Genomic DNA, 20439 nt, shown 5'->3' on the forward strand with positions numbered 1-20439 from the left:
GGGTTATGAGCAGCTGAACACACAGGAGCAGGAACAGAGATCAAAAAGGCCTGTGCAAAGTTTAAGGAATTATAGTACTGGGCTTTTGTTACACAGCCAGGGGTCGGGGAGGGCATCAGTTGGTAACGGGAGTGGGCATTTTGTTGCATGATGACATCTGGTAAATTCAGAATACCAGACTTATTAATGAGTTAAGTAATCTTTGGTTTTCATCTAGCTTTCTGGGCACTGTAAGGCCTTTCCAACTAATTTATAAAATTTACAAATATTGACTTCAACATTCTTTCAACCACACTTGTTTAAAGTTCCTACCATAAACAGCCTTGCCCATTTCCTAATCTTTCTGTTTTTTTAAAAAAGTTTACATTAAGCAGCCATGAGATTTTGGTTTAATGAATCATGAGTTTTACTGCAAGATTAATCTCTGTGTAGGAAACAGCATGCATTCTGTAATGTACGAATGCCAGTGCCAATGTATTTTCCACCACAGGAGCACAGATTAAGCAGTTGATATCTGATCAGTGAAACCATAAAGTACAAGGACTGCCCCACATTACTTTTTTCAACACTAATTTCATCTCAGCACATAGGAAAAAGTAACACAATAAATGGGTGTCAGGAGTCTCAGAACCAAGTTCTCCTCTCTAATGACAACCTGGGCATCTCTCTGTGCCTTCATTTCTTCCTCTTTTAAAAAGAGATTAGGCTTACAAATACTAAAAGATCCTTAATCTACCAGTGAAAAACACTCTTGCTAAAGCTCTGCCTGAATTTAGTTTCCCCTTCTTTTCATTACACAGTTAAAGGTGAACTGGAAAGCAAATATGCTTTGATTTTCTTTTACTATCTCTTTCCTAATTACTCAAGACAACAAATATTCAATGGAGGCTTTAGGTTTGCAATGACAGGACTTACTCTCAGCAGGTTTCTGAAAGAGTTTAAAAATGAGTTAGGACAAAGTGTGTAATGTGAACAGCTGAGCGTAGAACAACTCCAAAAAATGGAAGACTAATAACACTGATTCCTCAGAAGGAGGAAGCAAGTGAAACCTACACAAAGGTTCCCAATATCCTGTAATTATCAGATTGACACTGATTCATAAAAAGGGCTGGAAATAACCCGAAACCAATTTGCTTATTTCATACAAGGTCAGTTTTATCATATAGTAGTAAGAATTCATTTTGCAGAAGTTTGAAAAGAAAGCTGTCTAGTTTGCCTCTAACTCTTCTAACTGTATAGTGAAGTACACTGGGTGGAAAATCACAGCTGAACTTCGTAAGACTAGAGCCGCATTGTGTAGTAGTACCAACTCAATGTCTGATGCAGCAAGATTCCCCCTCCCCAGGTTGCAGCCTTCAGAAAGCTTAATCTGGAGGAATCCACTTCTATTTATCATTTTACAAAAAGGCAGAAGCTGCATGTTTAGCATGCACAAGGTTCCAGATACACACTCTGATGACTCAGTAGGCAAAGCTGAGGAAGACCTCCATTTCAGGCAGCAACTAGCTGACTGCACTGGACTACAACGACTATATATGGCAGCTCATCATATGCTCCTATGTAACTGTTGAATTATTATTTACATACTTTTTTACATTTACAGCAGTCATTCTGTATTTGCACGGGGGGGAAATTCAGCTGGAGAACTAAAGTCATGAGACAGTTAATTGTCTAAGGCCACACAATGAGTCCATGACTGAGGTGGAATTTGAACCCCGAGCTCCCTGGCCAAAGTCTAACTCTCTATTCATCCAGCCATGCTAGCTCTCAATAATCCAGAGGAAGTCAACACTGTTCACTTGGTTTGTTAATCAAAGAAGCAGAGTAAGGTCTGAATATTTTTTGCAAATTTGAAAGAAAAATTGCATTTTGAGTTTATTCTCAACTACTGTCCTAATGGGTCTCTCAAGTTATTTTTTAAAGCCTTGTAACCCCGGTTAATGGATACAAGGACAGTCACTTTCTAAAAGCAAACTAAAAGCACATTTGCATGCACACTGAAAACATACTGATATTGCTTCTCCAACTGCCACCTACAGTTCAGCACCGATTGTAAAGTTTGCAGTATTATACATTCCTTTGGGAGGGCAATTTCTTAGCAACTCTTTAAACACACTTTGTCTTCCTGGACTGCCACAGAGGCAGAGGCTGAGGACACAGAGTGTGCTACGTTACAGTCCACAACCCGCTTACTTTGGCTTTTCTTGCTGAAGGGATGCATCCTAGTGGCTCCATCCAAATGGAGCTCTGGAGCAGTCCATGTGTCCTGCCCAGAGTGAGAATCATGAAATGGAGACGAGACTGGAATTAATTCCTGTTTTATTAGAGTACCATCGAAGGCAAGGCGTCTCATAGATTTTGCTAACTAGCTCACTGTAATCCCTAACTAGACTACTCAGGCTTACTCTGCAGCATGTACGGGGAGTTGACTCAGCACCCTCATCAGGGGGGCACGGACTTAAGTAGGAAAGGTTTTCACTCGTAATCTCTGACTCCTGCGTGGGACCTCCCTCTGGCCAAGCCTCTTTGCTCGGCGGCGCACACGAGGTGACAGAGGGTGCACACATGTCTGCTCATCGGACAGTCTAGACTCCTCAGGTGCCGGCTCCATTGAAGGGGGAGGAGACGTTTCTGGCAGGGAGGCGTTTGAAGGGCCAGACAAGGAATCCTGGGGTGGAGTTGGCACACGCGCGAGGTCTTGCTCCAACGGCTCTCCTGGGTCGCTTGGCAAGGGAAGAGTCTCCATGTGAGCAGGCAAATTTCCCGTGGGAATCAGAGAGTGGTTGGTTGTGTCTCCTCCCCCCAGATCTTCAGGAGCATCCTCCACATCTGACAACTCTCCCATCTGCAGAGCTGGGGGTACGCCCTCGAAGAGCTCCCCCCCAGAGTCACTCTGCACTGGGAAGGGGCGCTGGGAAGGGGCGCTGGGAAGGGGCGCTGGGAAGGGGCGCTGGGAAGGGGCGCTGGGAAGGGGCGCTGGGAAGGGGCGCTGGGAAGGGGCGCTGGGGGTCCCCCACCTCCTGATCCAGACCCCCCTGGGTCTCAACACCATGGCTCCAAACCACTCTTTTCCCACTTGAAAGCTCTCTTTGCATCTTCAAGGGCACACAGCGGGTTGTATTCAGCTAAATCCTACTCACAGTAGACCCACTGCAATTAATGAACTTAAATTAACTTCAATGGGTCTACTCAGAGTAGGACTAGCACTACCACTGATGATCACCTGGTAAATACCACCCATACCCAGCCCAGACAACTTATTGCTAATGTGTGGCACAAACATGCTGAACATAAACTGAATTTGAATCCTGGCAAGACAGAGGGTCTGTGGGGAAGACGTTCTCATGTCTAGAAGATAGGCCAGCTGCCTATCTCCCTCTAAAGGAGCAAGTACATCATGTGGGGGGTATTCCTGGGTACATCTTTGTCATTAGTGACCAGCTAAGAGTGGCTTTTAACAGCTTTATCTGGTACATCAGCTACCATTAAGAACACCTGGCCACTGTAGTCCATGCATTAGTAACTTTGACACTGGACTACTGTAATGCACTCTATGTGGGGCTACCCCTGGGCCTGGTTCAGAAGCTCCAGCTAGTGCAGAATGTAGTGCTGAGGCTGGTCATGGGGGCAGCGGCTGACAGCATACAACTCCTCTGCTAAAACATCTATAATGGCTACCGAGATGCTACTGGGCCAGGTTCAAGGCTCTTGTGTTAATATACAAAGCCCTAACATTTCATTCTCTTATACTGATTTGTTGTATTGTTTTTTGTTTAATAAAATGTTTTTTTTAAAAAAAACAAATAAGCCATGAACAACTTAGGTCTAGGATACCTTAAGGACCATCTGAGCCCTTATATCCCAGCTCATTCACTAAGATCAGTCAGAGGAACTCTGTTAGTTGTCCCCTGTGCTACAGATCCCCGATTGGCTTCAACTAGAAGGTGGGCATTTAGTGTCGCTGATCCCATGCTATGCAATATTCTTCCAGCAAAGATTCAGCAAGCATCCTTGCTATTGACTTTCAGGCATCTCTTGAAGACCTTTTTATGCTGACATGCATATGAAACTGTTTATAGTTTCTTGATTAGCCAATCATATTAATGATTATTTTGTATTGTTTTTATGGTGTTTTATATTTTATTATACTTGGGTATATTGTTGTACACCTCAATATTTTTATGAGTTGATAGGATATAAATATTTTAATTAATTAATTAATTTCATTGTCAAGTACTAAACCAGGCTCAACTTATAGTATTCCCCTATAAGCTCTTCCTACTACAACTACCGTTACCATCTGTCTCCTGCCATGTTTGAAATTCCTTCACATGCTGTACAGTGTAGGGTTTTCTGTTTAATATACTTACTCTCCATTATTAAAATCAGGATACCGTATAAAGATATTACTTTACAAATATAAAAATCTGCATCACAATGCAAATATTTTAATTTTTGCACAGGAACCTGAACTGTGACCCAAACCAGTCACCAAAACTTCGCTGATATGAAGTGAAACCAAACCTAAACAACTTTAATGCAATGAGCCAATTTTTTAAAAACACACTGTTTTGACTCCATGAGCAGGAGGCATTTTTCCCCATTCCCACCCCCTATAAGAAAAGATTGCAGCATTTGTGGCTTTTTAATTTAGAGAAAAGGCGAGTAAGAGGTGACATAATAGAAGTGTATAAAATTACACATGGCATGGAGAAAGTGGATGGAGAAAAGTTTTACCCCCTCTCTAATAACCCTAGAACTCAAGGAAATCCAATGAAGTTGAGTGTTGGAAGATTCAAGACTGACAAAAGAAAGTACCTCTTCACACAGTGCATAGTTAAACTATGGAATTTACTTCCACAAGAAGCAGTGATGGCCACCAACTTGGATGGCTTTAAAAGAGGATTAGACAAATTCATGGAGGATAAAGCTATCAATGGCTACTAGCCATGATAGCTATGCTCTGTCTCCATAGTCCAAGGCAGTATGTTTTGTTGGCTTGTGTGTTGTTGTGTGAAACAGCATACATTACGTTGGAGTTAAGTTGAGCAAGAAAACGTCTTCAGAGCATGTTAAGAGTCTTTATTAAGACATTAAGGCCAGAGGCTTAAGAGTAAATACATGTAGAGATTCTTCAGTCACCCCCCCTTCTGGGACATCTCTCTCCATAGATAAACACAAAAAGACACAGCCTCTCAGCTCAGAGGCATAATTCAGAAGAGCACAACACATAGTCTCTGTTACAACTTTCCCAGCTGTTATCTCCCCGTTACCATGACAACCTGTCTGACTTTCAAGTCTGCTCTCTCAGGCCAGACATGGCAGATAAGACTGCTTCTCAAAACACATGCTTGTAACTTTCCAGACCTGATGAAAATATCCGTAGGCAGTACGGCCTAATGCCAACAGCCCCCCTTTTTCATCATGTCTGTAAATCCATTACAACAATAACACATTTCTACAATACATCTTGCAATACATTTCAGTACATTGCATTTTCAGTTCAGTACAGTTCAAAAGTATATCTCAGTACATAGCAGTACATTTCAGAACTTTATTCACTTAAACTTTGGTTCACTCCAAGCCTTGTCACCAGTTTGCCAAATTTCTCCTCACACAAAGGCTTGGTCATTATGTCAGCCACCATGTTGTTAGTGTCACAAAATGTTAGGTTAACAAACCCCTGCTGCACACAATCCCTTACGTGAAAGTATCTGACACTAATATGTTTTGTTCTCTTGGTATGAGCTTCTGATGTGGCTATCTTAATGCAGGTCTGATTGTCTTCATATACAGTAATCGGAAATTGCATATCAATGCCTATCTCCTGCATGAGCATTGTGAACCACTGTAGCTCATTACAGGCCTGTGACAGGGCCACATACTCGGCTTCTGCTCAGCTTCACTTTTATGCTTTAACAGAAAAACATGACAAAATCTTGAAAAATCATCTACCAGTACCATGTAGAATTTCGCACCTCCTCGTGAAGCATTTATTGGCCCTGCTAAATCAACATGTACTAGCTGGTAGGGAGCTGTTGTGGTTCTCTCAGCCTCCCGGTTTATTGGTGCAATAGTCATTTTAGCTTGATTACAAGAATCGCAATCCATTAACTGCCCACAAACTTTTAAACGCATGTCTTCACTGTGCCAAGGGGTTTTTCTTATTGTATCAAGGTTTGCATGCCCCAGCCTTTGATGCCATTCATGGACGCAGCCCTGATGTACCTGTGCCTCAGCGTTTAACATAGCACACCCTGCTTGACTGCTCTTTATTACAAACTGTGACTCATTAAGGCTTCCCTGCATGCACACTTCAGCCCCCCTCATTATAAAACATTGGTCTTTGTGGAACAAAATTGAATAATTACAACTTACCAGTTTGCTAACTGATAAAATATTATGAGCCAAATCCGGGACGAACAAACAGTTTGTCATAATGCCAATCTTGTCAAATTTAATCAGACCTTTAGCTTTTACAGATTTGCGTGATCCATCAGCAAGTAAAACAAAGTCCTGCTCATCTGTAGACGTGTAAAACAGACTCCTGTCTTTAATTAGTATATGGCTTGCTCCGCTATCGAGCAACCAGTTCACAGGTCGTAAATCTTGAGAGTTCTGTTTACAAACAAAGTTCACACTTCCCTGCTTCAAGCCTCTGTCCCTGGAGTTTCACTTGACTGGACAATCTTTACGGAGATGCCCACGGGCCCCACAGGCAAAACAAGACTTCAGCCGCAGCTGCTCCCGCTTGTTTTCCTGTCTGCTTTCGGCAGCCTGCTCCGGTTCGGCATATTTCTCCTCCTGCTTCCTGACAGCTTCCACCGGCTGGGCTCTCTGCGCCTCCTGCCTCCGCTGCCATTCCTGGGACATATCCTGCAACGTGTCCCACGTCTGTTTAGCCGATGGCTCATCTCTCACACACATCAGTTGAGAATCCGATAGAGCCAAGATTATAAACGCCTGCGCCCTCTGGTCTCGACACTTCCAGGCCGCGGTCGGTACCGCCGGGGTTTTTTCTTCAATCACGTCCCATAAATCCTCTGTTATCAGCAAAGCCCTCATCCTCGGCTTCCAGCTGGCAAAATTCTTCTCATTAAGTCGTTCCATCGGCAAGCCTCCCCCAGACAGGTTTACAGCCATGTTGCTCACCTCCGTCTGGTTCAATCAATCAAGCTGCCCTCTCTGGAACTCCGTCTGCCTTTCAGACCAGCAACTTACTCCCGTGTAATGCGCTGTGGAGCGTAACCATCCTCTGCTACCACTGTTGGCTTGTGTGTTGTTGTGTGAAACAGCATACATTATGTTGGAGTTAAGTTGAGCAAGAAAACGTCTTCAGAGCATGTTAAGAGTCTTTATTAAGACATTAAGGCCAGAGGCTTAAGAGTAAATACATGTAGAGATTCTTCAGTCACCCCCCCTTCTGGGACATCTCTCTCCATAGATAAACACAAAAAGACACAGCCTCTCAGCTCAGAGGCATAATTCAGAAGAGCACAACACATAGTCTCTGTTACAACTTTCCCAGCTGTTATCTCCCGTTACCATGACAACCTGTCTGACCTTCAAGTCTGCTCTCTCAGGCCAGACATGGCAGATAAGACTGCTTCTCAAAACACATGCTTGTAACTTTCCAGACCTGATGAAAATATCCGTAGGCAGTACGGCCTAATGCCAACATGTTTCCGACTATGAGTTGCTGGAAACCACAGGAGGAGAAAGTGCTCTTGCACTCAGGTCCTGCTTTTGGGCTTCCCATAGGCATCTGGTTGGCCACTGTGTGAACAAGATACTGGACCAGATGAGCCACTAGCCTGATCCAGCAGGCTTTTTTATATCCAAAGTTACGTAGCTCAGTGGTAGACATATGTTTTGCATGCAGAAGGTCCCAGGTTCAATCCACAGCATCTCAAGTAAGGATGGGAAAGATCCTTGCCCAAAACACTGCAGATGCGCTGCCAGTCAGTGTAGACAATACTGAGCTAGATGGACCAAGGGTCTGACTTGGTATAAGGCAGTTTCTTGTGTTCCTATGTTGTTCCGCTTGCGCAACAGACTTCTGCTTGTACAACAGAACTTCACCTCCCCGCCTCTGAAGCACTTCCCCCACTCACCCTAAAAATCTGCTCTAGAAGGTTGGCGAACGCTCTAGAGAAGATTTTGGGGGGTGTGGGGAGAGGAGAGTAAAAGGGAAGTCCTATGGCATGAGCTGACCTCCACTTGCACAGCACTGGACACAAGCCAGTCTATCCCAGTAACAAGCATCGCACTAGCAGAGGAGTATGGATTGAACCTGTAATACTTTTGAAACATCAAGGTTAAAAGTTAAAAAGTATTTTATAAATAATTAAATATTAAGATAGCTATAAAAGGTCTCAAGTCAAGTTATATCCCATTTCTTTTCCTCTAAAGAGACCCAGAGGAAAAAGATAAACAGTGCTTAGTGTGAGAATATTAGATGGATATTGCCGCAGAATACCTCTGGGAAAAGGCTCAGAAAAAAACTATTTGGCTAACATCTGCAGTTAAGCTTTAGGTCCAAATTCAAGGAGTACAGGATAAACCTATTAAAAACCCACAGAGAAAAGTCTGAGGTTCAGCTAAATATAGTTCCAACAAGGGTCTTGGAATTATTCATTTAGTCGTGGAATCATTCCCAACTACAAAACAAATGTTCCTTTGGAAACTCTCAAGACCTTGGTTCTCCCAAGATAACCAGATAATCTCAATACATCTCTTCTGCAATCTAACACTGTGAAGAACACAGAAAGCCACAGCAATTTAAAACACTGTATAAAAGAACAACAGTATACTTTAATTGCAACGTCTCTGGAGGAAGCTCAGATTTACCAGCTGTAAGATGTCACTATGGCTGGAATCAAAATTCTCCTCTTTCCTCATTAACGAGACTATCACATTTTAAGATGCAGGATTACTTATTTATTTATTTATTATTTGATTTATATCCCGCCCTTCCTCCCAGCAGGAGCCCAGGGCCACAAACAAGAGCACTAAAAACACTTTAAAACATCATAAAAACAGACTTTAAAATACACTGAAACAAAACAATTTTAAAAACATTTTTTTAAAAGCTATGAAGACATCTTAAAAAAAGGTTAAAAAACATATTGTTTTAAAAAAAGGTTTAAAAACATATTAAAAAGCAATTCCAACACAGAAGCAGACTGGGATAAGGTCTCAACTTAAAAGGCTTGTTGAAAGAGGAAAGTCTCCAATAGGCACCGAAAAGGTAACAGAGATGGTACCTGTCTAATATTTATGGGGAGGGAATTCCACAGGGTAGGTGACAACACACTAAAGGTCCATTTCCTATGTTGTGAAGAATGGACCTCCTGATAAGATGGTATCTGCAGGAGACCCTCACCTGCAGAGTGCAGTGATTGACTGGGTATATAAGGGATAAGATGGTATTTCAGGTATCCTGGTCCCAAGCTATATAGGGCTTTGTACACCAAAACTAGAACCGGTAGCAAATGGGCAGCCAGTGCAATTCTTTCAGCAGCGGGGTGACATGTTGACGATACCCTGCCCCAGTGAGCAGTCTCGCTGCCACATTTTGCACCAGTTGCAGCTTCCGGACCAACCTCAAGGACAGCCCCACACAGAGTGCATTACAGTAATCCAGGCTGGAGGTTACCAGTGCATGGACAACAGTGGTCAGGCTATCCCAGCCACAGCTGTCTTACCAGCCAAAGCTGGTAAAAGGCACTCCTAGCCACAGAGGTCACCTGGGCCTCTAGTAATAAAGATGGATCTAGGAGCACCCCTGGACTATGGACCTGCTCTTTCAGAGGGAGTACAACCCCATCCAAAGCGGGCAACTGACCAATTATCTGAACTCGGGAACTACCACCCCACAGTACCTCCATCTTGCTAGGATTCAGACTCAGTTTATTGGCCCTCATCCAGCCTACCACCAAGTCCAAGGACTGGTCAAGGGCTTGCATGGCCTCTCCCGATTCAGATGTTACAGAGAAATAGAGCTGGGTATCATCAGCATACTGCCGACACCTCGCCCCAAATCTCCTGATGACTGCTCCCAAGTGCAACAACATGGGGGACAAGATGGTACCCTGCAACACCCCACAGCACAACTGCCAGGGGGCCGAAAGACCATCATCCAATGCTATTCTCTGAAACAACCTTGGTGATAGGATCGGAACCACTGTAAAACAGTGCCAATACCCATCTCACCAAGTTGGCCCAGAAGGATACCATGGTCAATGGTATCAAAAGCCACTGAGAGACCAAGTAAGAGTAACAGGGTCACACTCCCCCTGTCCTTCTCCCAATAAAGGTCATCCATCAGGGCAACCAAGGCCGATTCAGTCCCATAACCAGGCCTGAACCCAGACTGGAAATGGTCAAGATAATCTGTTTCATCCAAGAATATTTGCAATTGCTGCACCACAACTCTCTCAATCACCTTCCCTAAAAAGGGGGTATTTGCGACCTAACGGTAATTGTCGCAGACCGATGGGTACAGGGTGGGCTTTTTCAGGAGCGGTCAGATCACCGCTTCTTTCAGGGTGGCTAGAACCACTCCCTCCCACAATGATGCATTGACCACACCCTGGATCCACTTGGTCAAACCCACTGGGAAGCTTTAATAAGCCAAGAAGGGCAAGGGTCAAGAGGACACGTTGTTGGCCGCATCATTGCAAGCACTTTGTCTAAGTCATCAGGCCGCATCAACTGCAACTGTTCCCAAGAAGTTGCAGCAGACATTGCACTGGACACCTTATTGGCGACTACAGCAGATGTGAATGGGGCATTAAGACTGCTACGGAGGCAAGCAACTTTACCCTCAAAGTGCCTTGCAAACAATTCACAGTGGGCCTCCAAAGGATCTAAGACTCCATTTCCTGGAGTTGATGTCAACAGACCCCTGACAATACAGAAAACCTCCACTGGCCGGCTACTTGAGGATGCGATGGAGGCAGAGAAGTTGGCCTTTTCGCTGCCCTCACCACCACACAGTAGGCACAGTTATGACGTTTTACTTGTGCCCAATCAGCCTCATGGCACGTCTTTCTCCACTTGCATTCCAGCCATCGTCCAGCCTGTTTCATTGCCCTTAACTCACTGGTGTACAAGGTGCAAACCGGACTCCACAATGCCAGAGAGGGCACTCGAGGGCAACCATGTCAAGAGCCTGACGCACCTTGCTGTTCCACAGCGTGACAAGGGCTTCAACGGGGTCACCTGCTCTATCTACTGGGAACTCCCTCAGGGCATTCAGGGATCCAGGATTCCATTAGTCTCTGGCAGTGGACCACCTTAATCTGTCCACCACTCCTGCAGGGAAGGATCAGAGCTACAAGTCTAAACTTCACTAGGAAGTGGACTGACTATGACAATGGGGTGACATCTATCCTCACTCCCCGCATGTCCAGACTACCCCTTCCTCCATCTGGAGCAAAAACCAAGTTGAGGGTGTGCCCTGCCCTATGCATTGGGCCGGTGACAACTTGAGACAGCCCCATGGTCGTCATGGAGGCTATGAAGTCCTGAGCCGGAACACTAGAGGCAGTCTCAGTGTGGACATTGAGATCATCCAGGACTATTGTTCTGGGCTCCTCCAATACCACAGCCAAGATGGCCTTTGCCAGCTCAGTCACAGAAGCTGCCAGACAGCAGGGTGAACGGTACAGCAGCAGCAACCCTAGTTTCCTGTCTCTTTGGCCCGACACCAGGTGCAGGCCCTCACAGCCAGCTCCAGGACAGAGTGGCTTCCTGGTGACAGAGATTGAAGTTCTGTAGACCACAGCAACTACTCCCCCAGTCTCTGCAGCCTGTGCTGGTGTTGCACCAAGTATCCAGGCAGGTAAAGCTGAGTCAGATCAACTCCTCCCAGCTCACCCACCCAGGTCTCGGTAATGCACACCAAATCGGCACCTTCATCCACAATCAAATCATGGATATGGTCTTATTGTGTACCAATCTTCATCTTTTCTCAATAAAGGTGCCCACCCTCAAAGACAACAGGCGGAAACCTTGGACAGATTCAACCACCCAGTCCCACCAAGAACTCAATCCATATGAATCATTACCATTTTCCAGTTTCTCAAAGTGCTCTAGTGACTATCAAAGGAAAAGCCCAAAATTCACCCTAGGATACCACACCAGGAAATCTCACCTGCATCATGGGAAGCCAGAGCCCTTAGCATCTTGCCAGCACTGCGACGAATTTGCTTCTCCTCATTACATAGCATCTTCATCAGCAGATCCAGAGCACCCGTCTCCTTGAAGACACCTGTCAATGAGCCAATGCTGGCATAGGCACTGAGCACATGGATAGTGTTCAGGATGGAGGACTCTGGGCCTGTAGTCCTGGCCATTTGTCGAGCCGCCCGCTGCACCAGATTCCTGACATCAGCTTTCATCTCAAGCAGTGAAGCCTCATCCAGTGTGACATCAGATGGGAATGTGCTAGGTGCTTTTTCCTCCTTCACCCGCTGCCCCTCAGGTTTCCTCTTCCCTAGCAGTGTGGGGCAGTTAGCATAAACCTCCTCTGCTGACATCCACATTAAAATATTCTCCGTTTTGCTCTCAGTAGAAGCAGCATTGGTGCTGTTCCCCAAGCTGTCATCCAAGCTAAGGATGCTCCACCGAATCAGGTATTCAGTGTGCCCATCATGGCCACGACGTTGCCGGATTAGCTCCTCAGGATATGCCTGCAGTTTGGGTCCAAGGTGCACCAGCAGATTTCCATTCCGCCTTTCACCCGCCATGATGGAATATATATCTACGAACAATGAACAGAAGAGGTTATGCTCCCAAGAGATATCCAGAAAACCCAGGCTAGGAGCCCCAGCACTCTCTGCCATACCCAGAGGTATGTTTAAAGAAAACAAGTTGGTCTGGTGCAAAATGCGTAACATTAACTATTATTCCCAGTACCTGTGGGAACCCCTTCTGGATCAGGAGACACTCCCTACCAGACAGGCATCTTTATGCTATTGACTTCCCTCTCATAAGTGTTTGACACTTAACACATATTTCAAAACATTTTGCTCCAAGCAACTTGGTTCATGAACTTGCTGATATAAGTACTTGTTTATGAATCCTGGATTACAGAGCTTTAGCAATCCTGTAGCCACGGATTTTCTTAAGAGACACCTGCCAGAATCAAGAGCAACAAGAAATGTTTCATGTGGAAACATTTCATGTGGAAATTTCTTTGGGAATTTGGAGGCCCAATCACCCAATTGGATGAGCACATCCTCAGAAGGAAATCCCACTAAGTTTAATGGCCTTTCTTCCAAGTTAGTGTGGAGAGATATAAGTTTTTTCTCCTCCCTATTTAACTTTTTATTTTCAGTAGTCACTTGGCAACTGTATGATAGCATTAAAAGGGGGGCTAGGAAATGCCTCTCACACAAATCTCAATGAATATGCTTAATTTTAGTTTTGTAAAAGCTAATCAATTTCTGTAGTCTAGGGAGATTCAAGTGAAATAATCTCGAGTATCTTTTGTCTATATAAAATCCATCATCTGGTAGTAGCTAGGTCAGTCAGGTTCATGTGCCACTGATAAGAAAATTTTGGGTTTCCATTAGTCATGTATCAACTAATGTGGCTCTGTGCATCATTTACCTCCTGGGAGTATACAAATGTCAATACCTATCTGAAAATCCCCAAAGGATCCTAAGTGTACATACAAGTATACCTGTCTCTGATGTATCTCCTGCAGGAGAGATCCCTTGTTTCTCTGCAGAGAGATCCCTTTTTTCTAGTCACTCTATGAACCAATATACCCAAAGCATGAACTTTAGTTTTATTATTCCAAATTTCATGTCCACTTTCCATTCTCAAGGATTTATTACATCACTTTTTTTTATCTGCAGAAATCTGCATCTATTTTATATTATTTCTAAAATAATCCGTGTAGGTTTTACTACAGATAATGCATATAACTTGTGAATTGCCAAGGAGCCTACGGCATCATGAGCCCTCCAGAACAACCTACAAGACCATTAGGGCCTGTAGGGCCATTGTGCAGACCCTCCCAGGCTCTGAGAAACCAAATGCCTCCAACCACACTACACCAGTTCAGCAGTGCAGGAAATGTACCAGGAGAGAGGCTATGGAATGGGGAGAGGAGTGCTCACCTTCAAGCCACAGAGGATTGACCCTTTAACACTCTGAAGTTCTCCACAAGGGGATGTAGCCTGGAAGAGGTAGTCTGGATACAGAGGCATAAAAGGTCTCTGTCTGCTTCCAACCTTTGTTGAAGCAAATTGCTCATTAGGAGCTATCCGTGGTCCTGCAAGTTCTGACTACCCTTGTCTCCAGCACCAGACCAGAATATGGCAAAGACCCAGAAAGCGATCCGAAATTTATCTGCCAGGTACGTGTTAATCTAGGAACTGTATTTTGAGTTTAGGATACCAAAAGCAACACATCACCGGCATGAATCAGAAGTATTCTTAATCCGTGCATTCAAAATTATGTAGAGATCATATATGCAGAGTGCCAGATCAATTGAAAGAGGAGACCTGAGCAATCATCACACCAAGGTGTTGGATGTTGTATCTGGCGCAAGCAGATGCCCAGGATGCAGAACAGTATAGTGACAGGCTAGATGCCAGTTGAAGCAATGAGCCGGACAAGCAATAAGTTTTAAGAGTCACTTTACTGACAATATATCACAAGCTCTCTCTGTACAAACTCCTCGACCCCCACACTCATAAGTGTCTGCTGGCCCTCCATATAGATAAGGCCAGCTGCCCGAGCCTAGGTTTCTTAGCAACGTGTCCTTGAAGATGGCTCGAGCTCTGCCAACTTTCGCTGCTAAGTCACGTGGCTCACTTGTGGAAATTTAACCTCTGCTTTCTCGGTTTAATAGCCAACACAAGGATTTCCTCTCTCCAGGAAACAGGAGAAGCACCTGCCTGCATTTCCCCCCTTCTCTATTTGTCAGAACCAAAATAAAACATACATAGACATTACAAGCCCTGAAGAGCTTCATTCTCCATGCAAAGCTCCTCCTCTTTCCCTTGCACTCCACCAAAAACACCATGCAATTAGAAACTTTCAGTCCTGATTTATAGCAAACTGCTGTTTGCCATTTCATCCAAGAACAAAAACAATGGTTTATGACTGCCTTAAAACCCAGATTTCAATCCCAGCTTGCAAACAACTGCAAACTATGCCATGCACGTTCAAACAGCACACTTTAGTTTTCCCTAAGATTGAAGTTTGGGGGTAGGTTGCAACCTCAAGGTGCATTTTCCATGGTTTGCCATTATGTTTGAACAGCCCCTAGAAATTCAAAGGTGCACCCTCTTTTGTATTTCAGCACAACTCAGGCAAACAGTGCAATGTCTTTAAAAGTGATGGGGTGGCCCTCTGAAATTCCCCCATCTTTTACTCTTGTTGAGTAGAGCAAAGAGAAAAGTACTAACAACCCTCTCCAAAGCCTCTTCATTCTCAAAACTCAAGTAGAACTGAGCAGTATACTTTTTCTTTCTCTAATCCTCTTAGATGTAAGAAGAGAAAAATCATATCTACACTACATTGTCAAATAGTCATTCCCTTTCTCCAGAGAACTATAGAGGAGGGCTGGGGATTTCTAACAGAATTCTTAGTAATTCTCTCAACAACTACAATTCCCAGGATGCTTTATGGAAAGTCATAACAATTAAACTAGTATAAAACCAACCTAAATTTGTAACACAGATGTACCAATAGATCACCTTCACTCCTCTTTCCAAAAGTCCCAGCAGCACATATTACTAGTAGATGCAGGCAAGAAAATGGCATTATTTTTTCTACAGCATTTTCAAATCATCTCTAACTGCTTACCCACTGATGGGAGACAGACAGTCTAGCTCCTACTGGTAAAAAGAGGTTTAGTCATGCACGCCTTGCATGTAACTTTTCCTCATGAGCTATGCTTTGCAAGCTGTCAACTGTTCTGCATACCCAAGTAGGGACAGCAATGGAAGACAGCCAGGCTTAGATTGTTAAAAGAAATCAGTCGATCTTCTTCAGTTGCCTAGTGTGGCCACTAGTATCAAAAAGAGAAACTGCACCGTTTAAAAGTCATTGTTTTCCAACCTTCTACAGCCACTATGACAACTCTCATTCTGGGCTAGACATTACCACTCTCTTTTCTAGCATCTCCAGTAGTAGCTCTTCCAATATCTAACAACTACAGAACAAAGCTGTCTTCTCAGATAAAGCCTTCACTGATTCCACTTCCCATCATATTCTGTCACATTTTCTTCTGGTGTTCACATTTCTCCATCTCTCACTTAAAATGACCTTGTGGATGTTGTCTGGCCAGTATTTCCTACATCAGCTAAACTAACCCAATTAATAATGCTTCTGTGCAGAGACTTGGCAGACTTCTTGTCATCTGGAACAGTCTGGCTCCAAGGCTGTGCTTCCTTCACTCAGCATTCCACCCATGCCACATCATCACTGGGTTCAATTCAATGCCAACCTCTTACTGAAACCAACATGGAACTTATTCCTGTACTGAAAGTAATACTGTACCAAAAGTCTTTTGTATTGTTTTCTGCTACCATTTTTTAAATTTGCTAAGAATGTGCACATTGACTACACATATCGCAATGTAGAAATTGCTTGGGAAAGTGGATTTTATAAGTAGGGCACATCACCTGAACTGTATGTATGCCACAAACCCACAACAGCACAGTGTAGGTAAACCTTGGAAATAAGCCCACAAACATTACTAGTCTGCTAGAGGCTGACAGAGTGACAGTGAACTGCATTTCTATGCTGAGTGCAGAGGAGGGGGGCTTCCCCCTTCAGCAGCCTGCTTGGATTCTATGCCATACCTGTAGAATGGCAGTGTCATGCGAACAGAGCACAAAGTTAGATTTCCTGCTACAAGGGACTTCATAGGCATGCAGAAAAGCCAGTGCCATATTTTCCAAGTAATTAATGAATTAACATCCTGGATGGCAATTCTTCTCATGCAAGCTCTCTTCTCAAGTAATTCATCCCAGCAGAACTATGATTTGTTTATCCCAGAGGTAGACAGAAGGTTGATTATGGTGGACCCACCAACTGCAACAGTGGGGAACCACAGACCTAATTCGTTGTGGCACAGATTCCAATTTGGCCTGTGAGACCACTTCCCCACAAACCATCCCATCTGCCTCTTGTGGGGCAGGTATGACATGATTACAAAGGAACAGTCAGGGGCTTAAGATAAGTTACCAATTATTCCTTTGCAAATGGGGCTCCCTTTCAACATCAATCACCTGATTGACACCGACAGGGAGCCCAACTGAGACCATCTGCACTAAGGACTTCCCTATCAGTAACCCCCAAGGTGCAGCCAAGGGGTATGAAGTCCTCTACAATCTGGAAGTGGATTTGATTCCTCTGCAGAGGAAAAATGTTTCGTTTGCAGAAAGCTGTTTGGATTCAAACTGCTCCTGCAAATGGGACTTCGAAGGAGCTCCCTTTAACCATCTATCAGGTGATCAGCAGTCACAGCAAGCCCTTTTGAAGGCATACACTCACTGTCAATCAACTGACTGGCACTGATAACATACCTTCAAAGAAGGTTGCAGTTACAGCAAACCCCTTTGAACTTTGATAACTGAAAATTGTCTGATGCCATTATGACATCAGGTATTCACAGGTGGTGGCCCCACCCACTGGTCAAAGCTGGCCTCTTGTGGGGTATTAAGGATCCAGCGCACTGGCCAGATTCAGTTCCCTACCCCAACCTACTAGTTCGTGGGGATCTTCAAAGAATACTGGCCTAACTTAGTCTTGAGCTGGTCTTCCAAGGCAGCTTTTATATTCTTAGGCAAGACTGAATACCCAGGATCACTTAAGACAAATTAAGTAAACTGTAACTGTTAAAGATATCCGGCGCATGCACTCTTGTTATCAAGCAAGGGGATTCTGGTAAAAAAATTAGTAAAACATACAAGTTAAGTTAACACAGCTCCAGTCTACACCACAAAACCATTGCAATCCACAAGCAGGTACCATCTTGTGAAAAGCACAACAGTGCCTATTTTGCCAGAATTAATGGTTTGAAAGTTACACTGACTGCAGCAAAATAAACATTTGCATGATTTCAACACAACAGCACACATTCTGCATGCACTTTTACTTTCTAAACAGGGTAAGGGGGGAAGCATATAAAAAGCAGCTTAAAATTTATGATCTCTTCTCTAAATAGTTCCAGTGTAACTGGTGCCCTCATCCCAAACAGAATAATTTTACTTCTAATTCTGATTATTTGTCCTCTACCTCAAAGCAAGTCTGCCTAGGCTCACACTTTTAAAATTCATTTTCAAAATCCTTATACCCTCATTTCACAGGACACCAAACTGGCCTATCAACACACTTAACATCGCAGAACTCCTCTAAAGCCATGTGTCATAAGAAGACTGTATTTCTCACATCAGTATGGAGAAACCAGCATGTACAATGGAACTCTTGCACCACAGTAGTAATCAAGACAGTCATCACATGCTGAGAAGCATTAAAGAGTGTTCTATGAGCTTGCCTCCTGTCATGTGAACTTTGGCACTAAGAATGTCAGATTAGTTTCAAATACAAAGGACAAACTGGAAGCTGTAGTGCTAAGGCGGCAAGGTGTTTTGAAACATTCCATGCACCTACTACTAATATGATGGGGGGGGGAGTTGACTTTGAATATGAACTGGAAAGAAAAACAAGCCCAGCATTTGCTGCTAAAGGCTAAGGTACAATGACTTTATTTCTAATAGTAAGAATGTTAAGTCAAAAAATATTTCAACTGCCTTTTTTCTTCTTCTTCAGCTTTTTAAATGTGCTATTCTGGAATTATTTGACCCAACAAACCACACAGATAGGACATATAGCTAATACCCTGGAAGACAGAAACAAAATTCAAAGGGATCTTGATAGGCTGGAGCATTGGGCTGAAAACAACAAAAAGAAATTTAACAGGGATAAGGACCAAGTTCTACATCTAGGAAAAAAGAAACCAAAAGCACAGTTTTAAGATGGGAGATACTTGGCTCAGCAATACTACATGCAAAAAGGATCTTGGGATTGTTGATGATCACAAGCTGAATATGAGCCAAGTGTGTGATGTGATTGCAAAAAATGCAAATGCTAGTTTAGGCAGCAGTGTGGTGTAGTGGTTAAGGTGTTGGACTACAACCTGGGAGACCAGGGTTTGAATCCCCACACAGCCATGAAGCTCACTGGGTGTCCTTGGGCCAGTCACTGCCTCTCAGCCTCAGAAGAAGGCAATGGTAAACCCCTCTGAATACTGCTTACAATGAAAACCCTATTCATAGGGTCGCCATAAGTCGGAATCGACTTGAAGGCAGTCCATTTCCATTTCCAACAAAAGTATAGTTTCCAAATCACATGAAGTATTGGTTTCCCTCTATTTAGCACTGGTTAGGCCTCATCTTGAGTACTCATCCAGTTCTGGGCACTGCACTTTAAAAAGGATCCAGACAAAATGGAAAGGGTTCAGAGGAGGGCAATGAGGATGATCAGGGGACTAGAAACAAAGCTCTATGAGGAGAGATTGAAAGAACTGTGCATGTTTAGCCTGGAGAAGAGAAGACTGAGGGGAGATATGATAGCACTCATGAAGTGCTTGAAAGGTTGTCACACAGAGGAGGACCAGGATCTCTTCTCGGTCGTCCCAGAGTGCAGGACATGAAATAATGGGCTCAAGTTGCAGGAAGACAGATTTCAACTGAATATCAGGAAAAACTTCCTAACTGTTAGAGCGGCACGACAATGGAACCACTTACTTAGAGAGGTGGTGGGCTCTCCAACACTGGAGGCATTCACTAGGCAGCTGGATAGCCACCTGTTGGGTATGCTTTAAATTCGATTCCTGAATTAAGCAGGAGGTTGGACTTGATGGCCTTATAGGCCCTTTCCAGCTCTATGATTCTATGACAGAAATTGAAGCAAGCACTATGCAGCTAAAATCAGTGGGTGAAATCCAACTGTGTCCATCCACCAGCAGAACAGACACCACTGGCAAAACAGATTTTCCCTTGCCCCTTCACATGCTCCTCCGAAGCAGATTAAGGGGTAGGAGGAGAAGGGGAAGTCTGCTCATTCAACATTAGATATTGACTAATGTCAATTCTTTAAGTTGGAAGTATAATATTGGCATATGTTCATTTCTAGAAGCTATCTTGGTTTGTTATCAAAACATAATACTTATTTCCAAACTTGATAACATTTAAAATGACATTTCCCTCTTGTAAGGAGCAATAAAAAATTAAACATATTGTACCCCACCCAGGATAATATTTATTACTTCTTGCACAGATTAACCCATCCTTTTCTTAATCTTCCAGCCCCTGTACATTTCTTAACCATAAAAATGAAGTCTTCTCCTTTCATTCTTTTGTGTTCCTCTCAAATTAACTTGCCCGTCCACATGCAACCTTCTAT

At 43.8% G+C, this 20439-nt stretch overlaps 1 protein-coding gene across 2 annotated transcripts in view; it reads right to left on the reverse strand.

The window, feature by feature from the left end:
• Positions 1-20439, reverse strand: part of LOC133383891 (cullin-9-like) — a 77995-nt gene that overhangs the window by 54463 nt on the left and 3093 nt on the right. For both annotated transcript variants that reach the window (XM_061625459.1, XM_061625460.1), the window contains exon 2: positions 12161-12769. In XM_061625459.1, coding sequence (XP_061481443.1) covers positions 12161-12769 — 609 coding nt within the window. The remainder of the gene's footprint in view (positions 1-12160; positions 12770-20439) is intronic.

Source organism: Rhineura floridana, chromosome 4 (assembly GCF_030035675.1).
Source record: "Rhineura floridana isolate rRhiFlo1 chromosome 4, rRhiFlo1.hap2, whole genome shotgun sequence".
In the NCBI taxonomy this organism is placed as follows: Eukaryota; Metazoa; Chordata; class Lepidosauria; order Squamata; family Rhineuridae; genus Rhineura; species Rhineura floridana.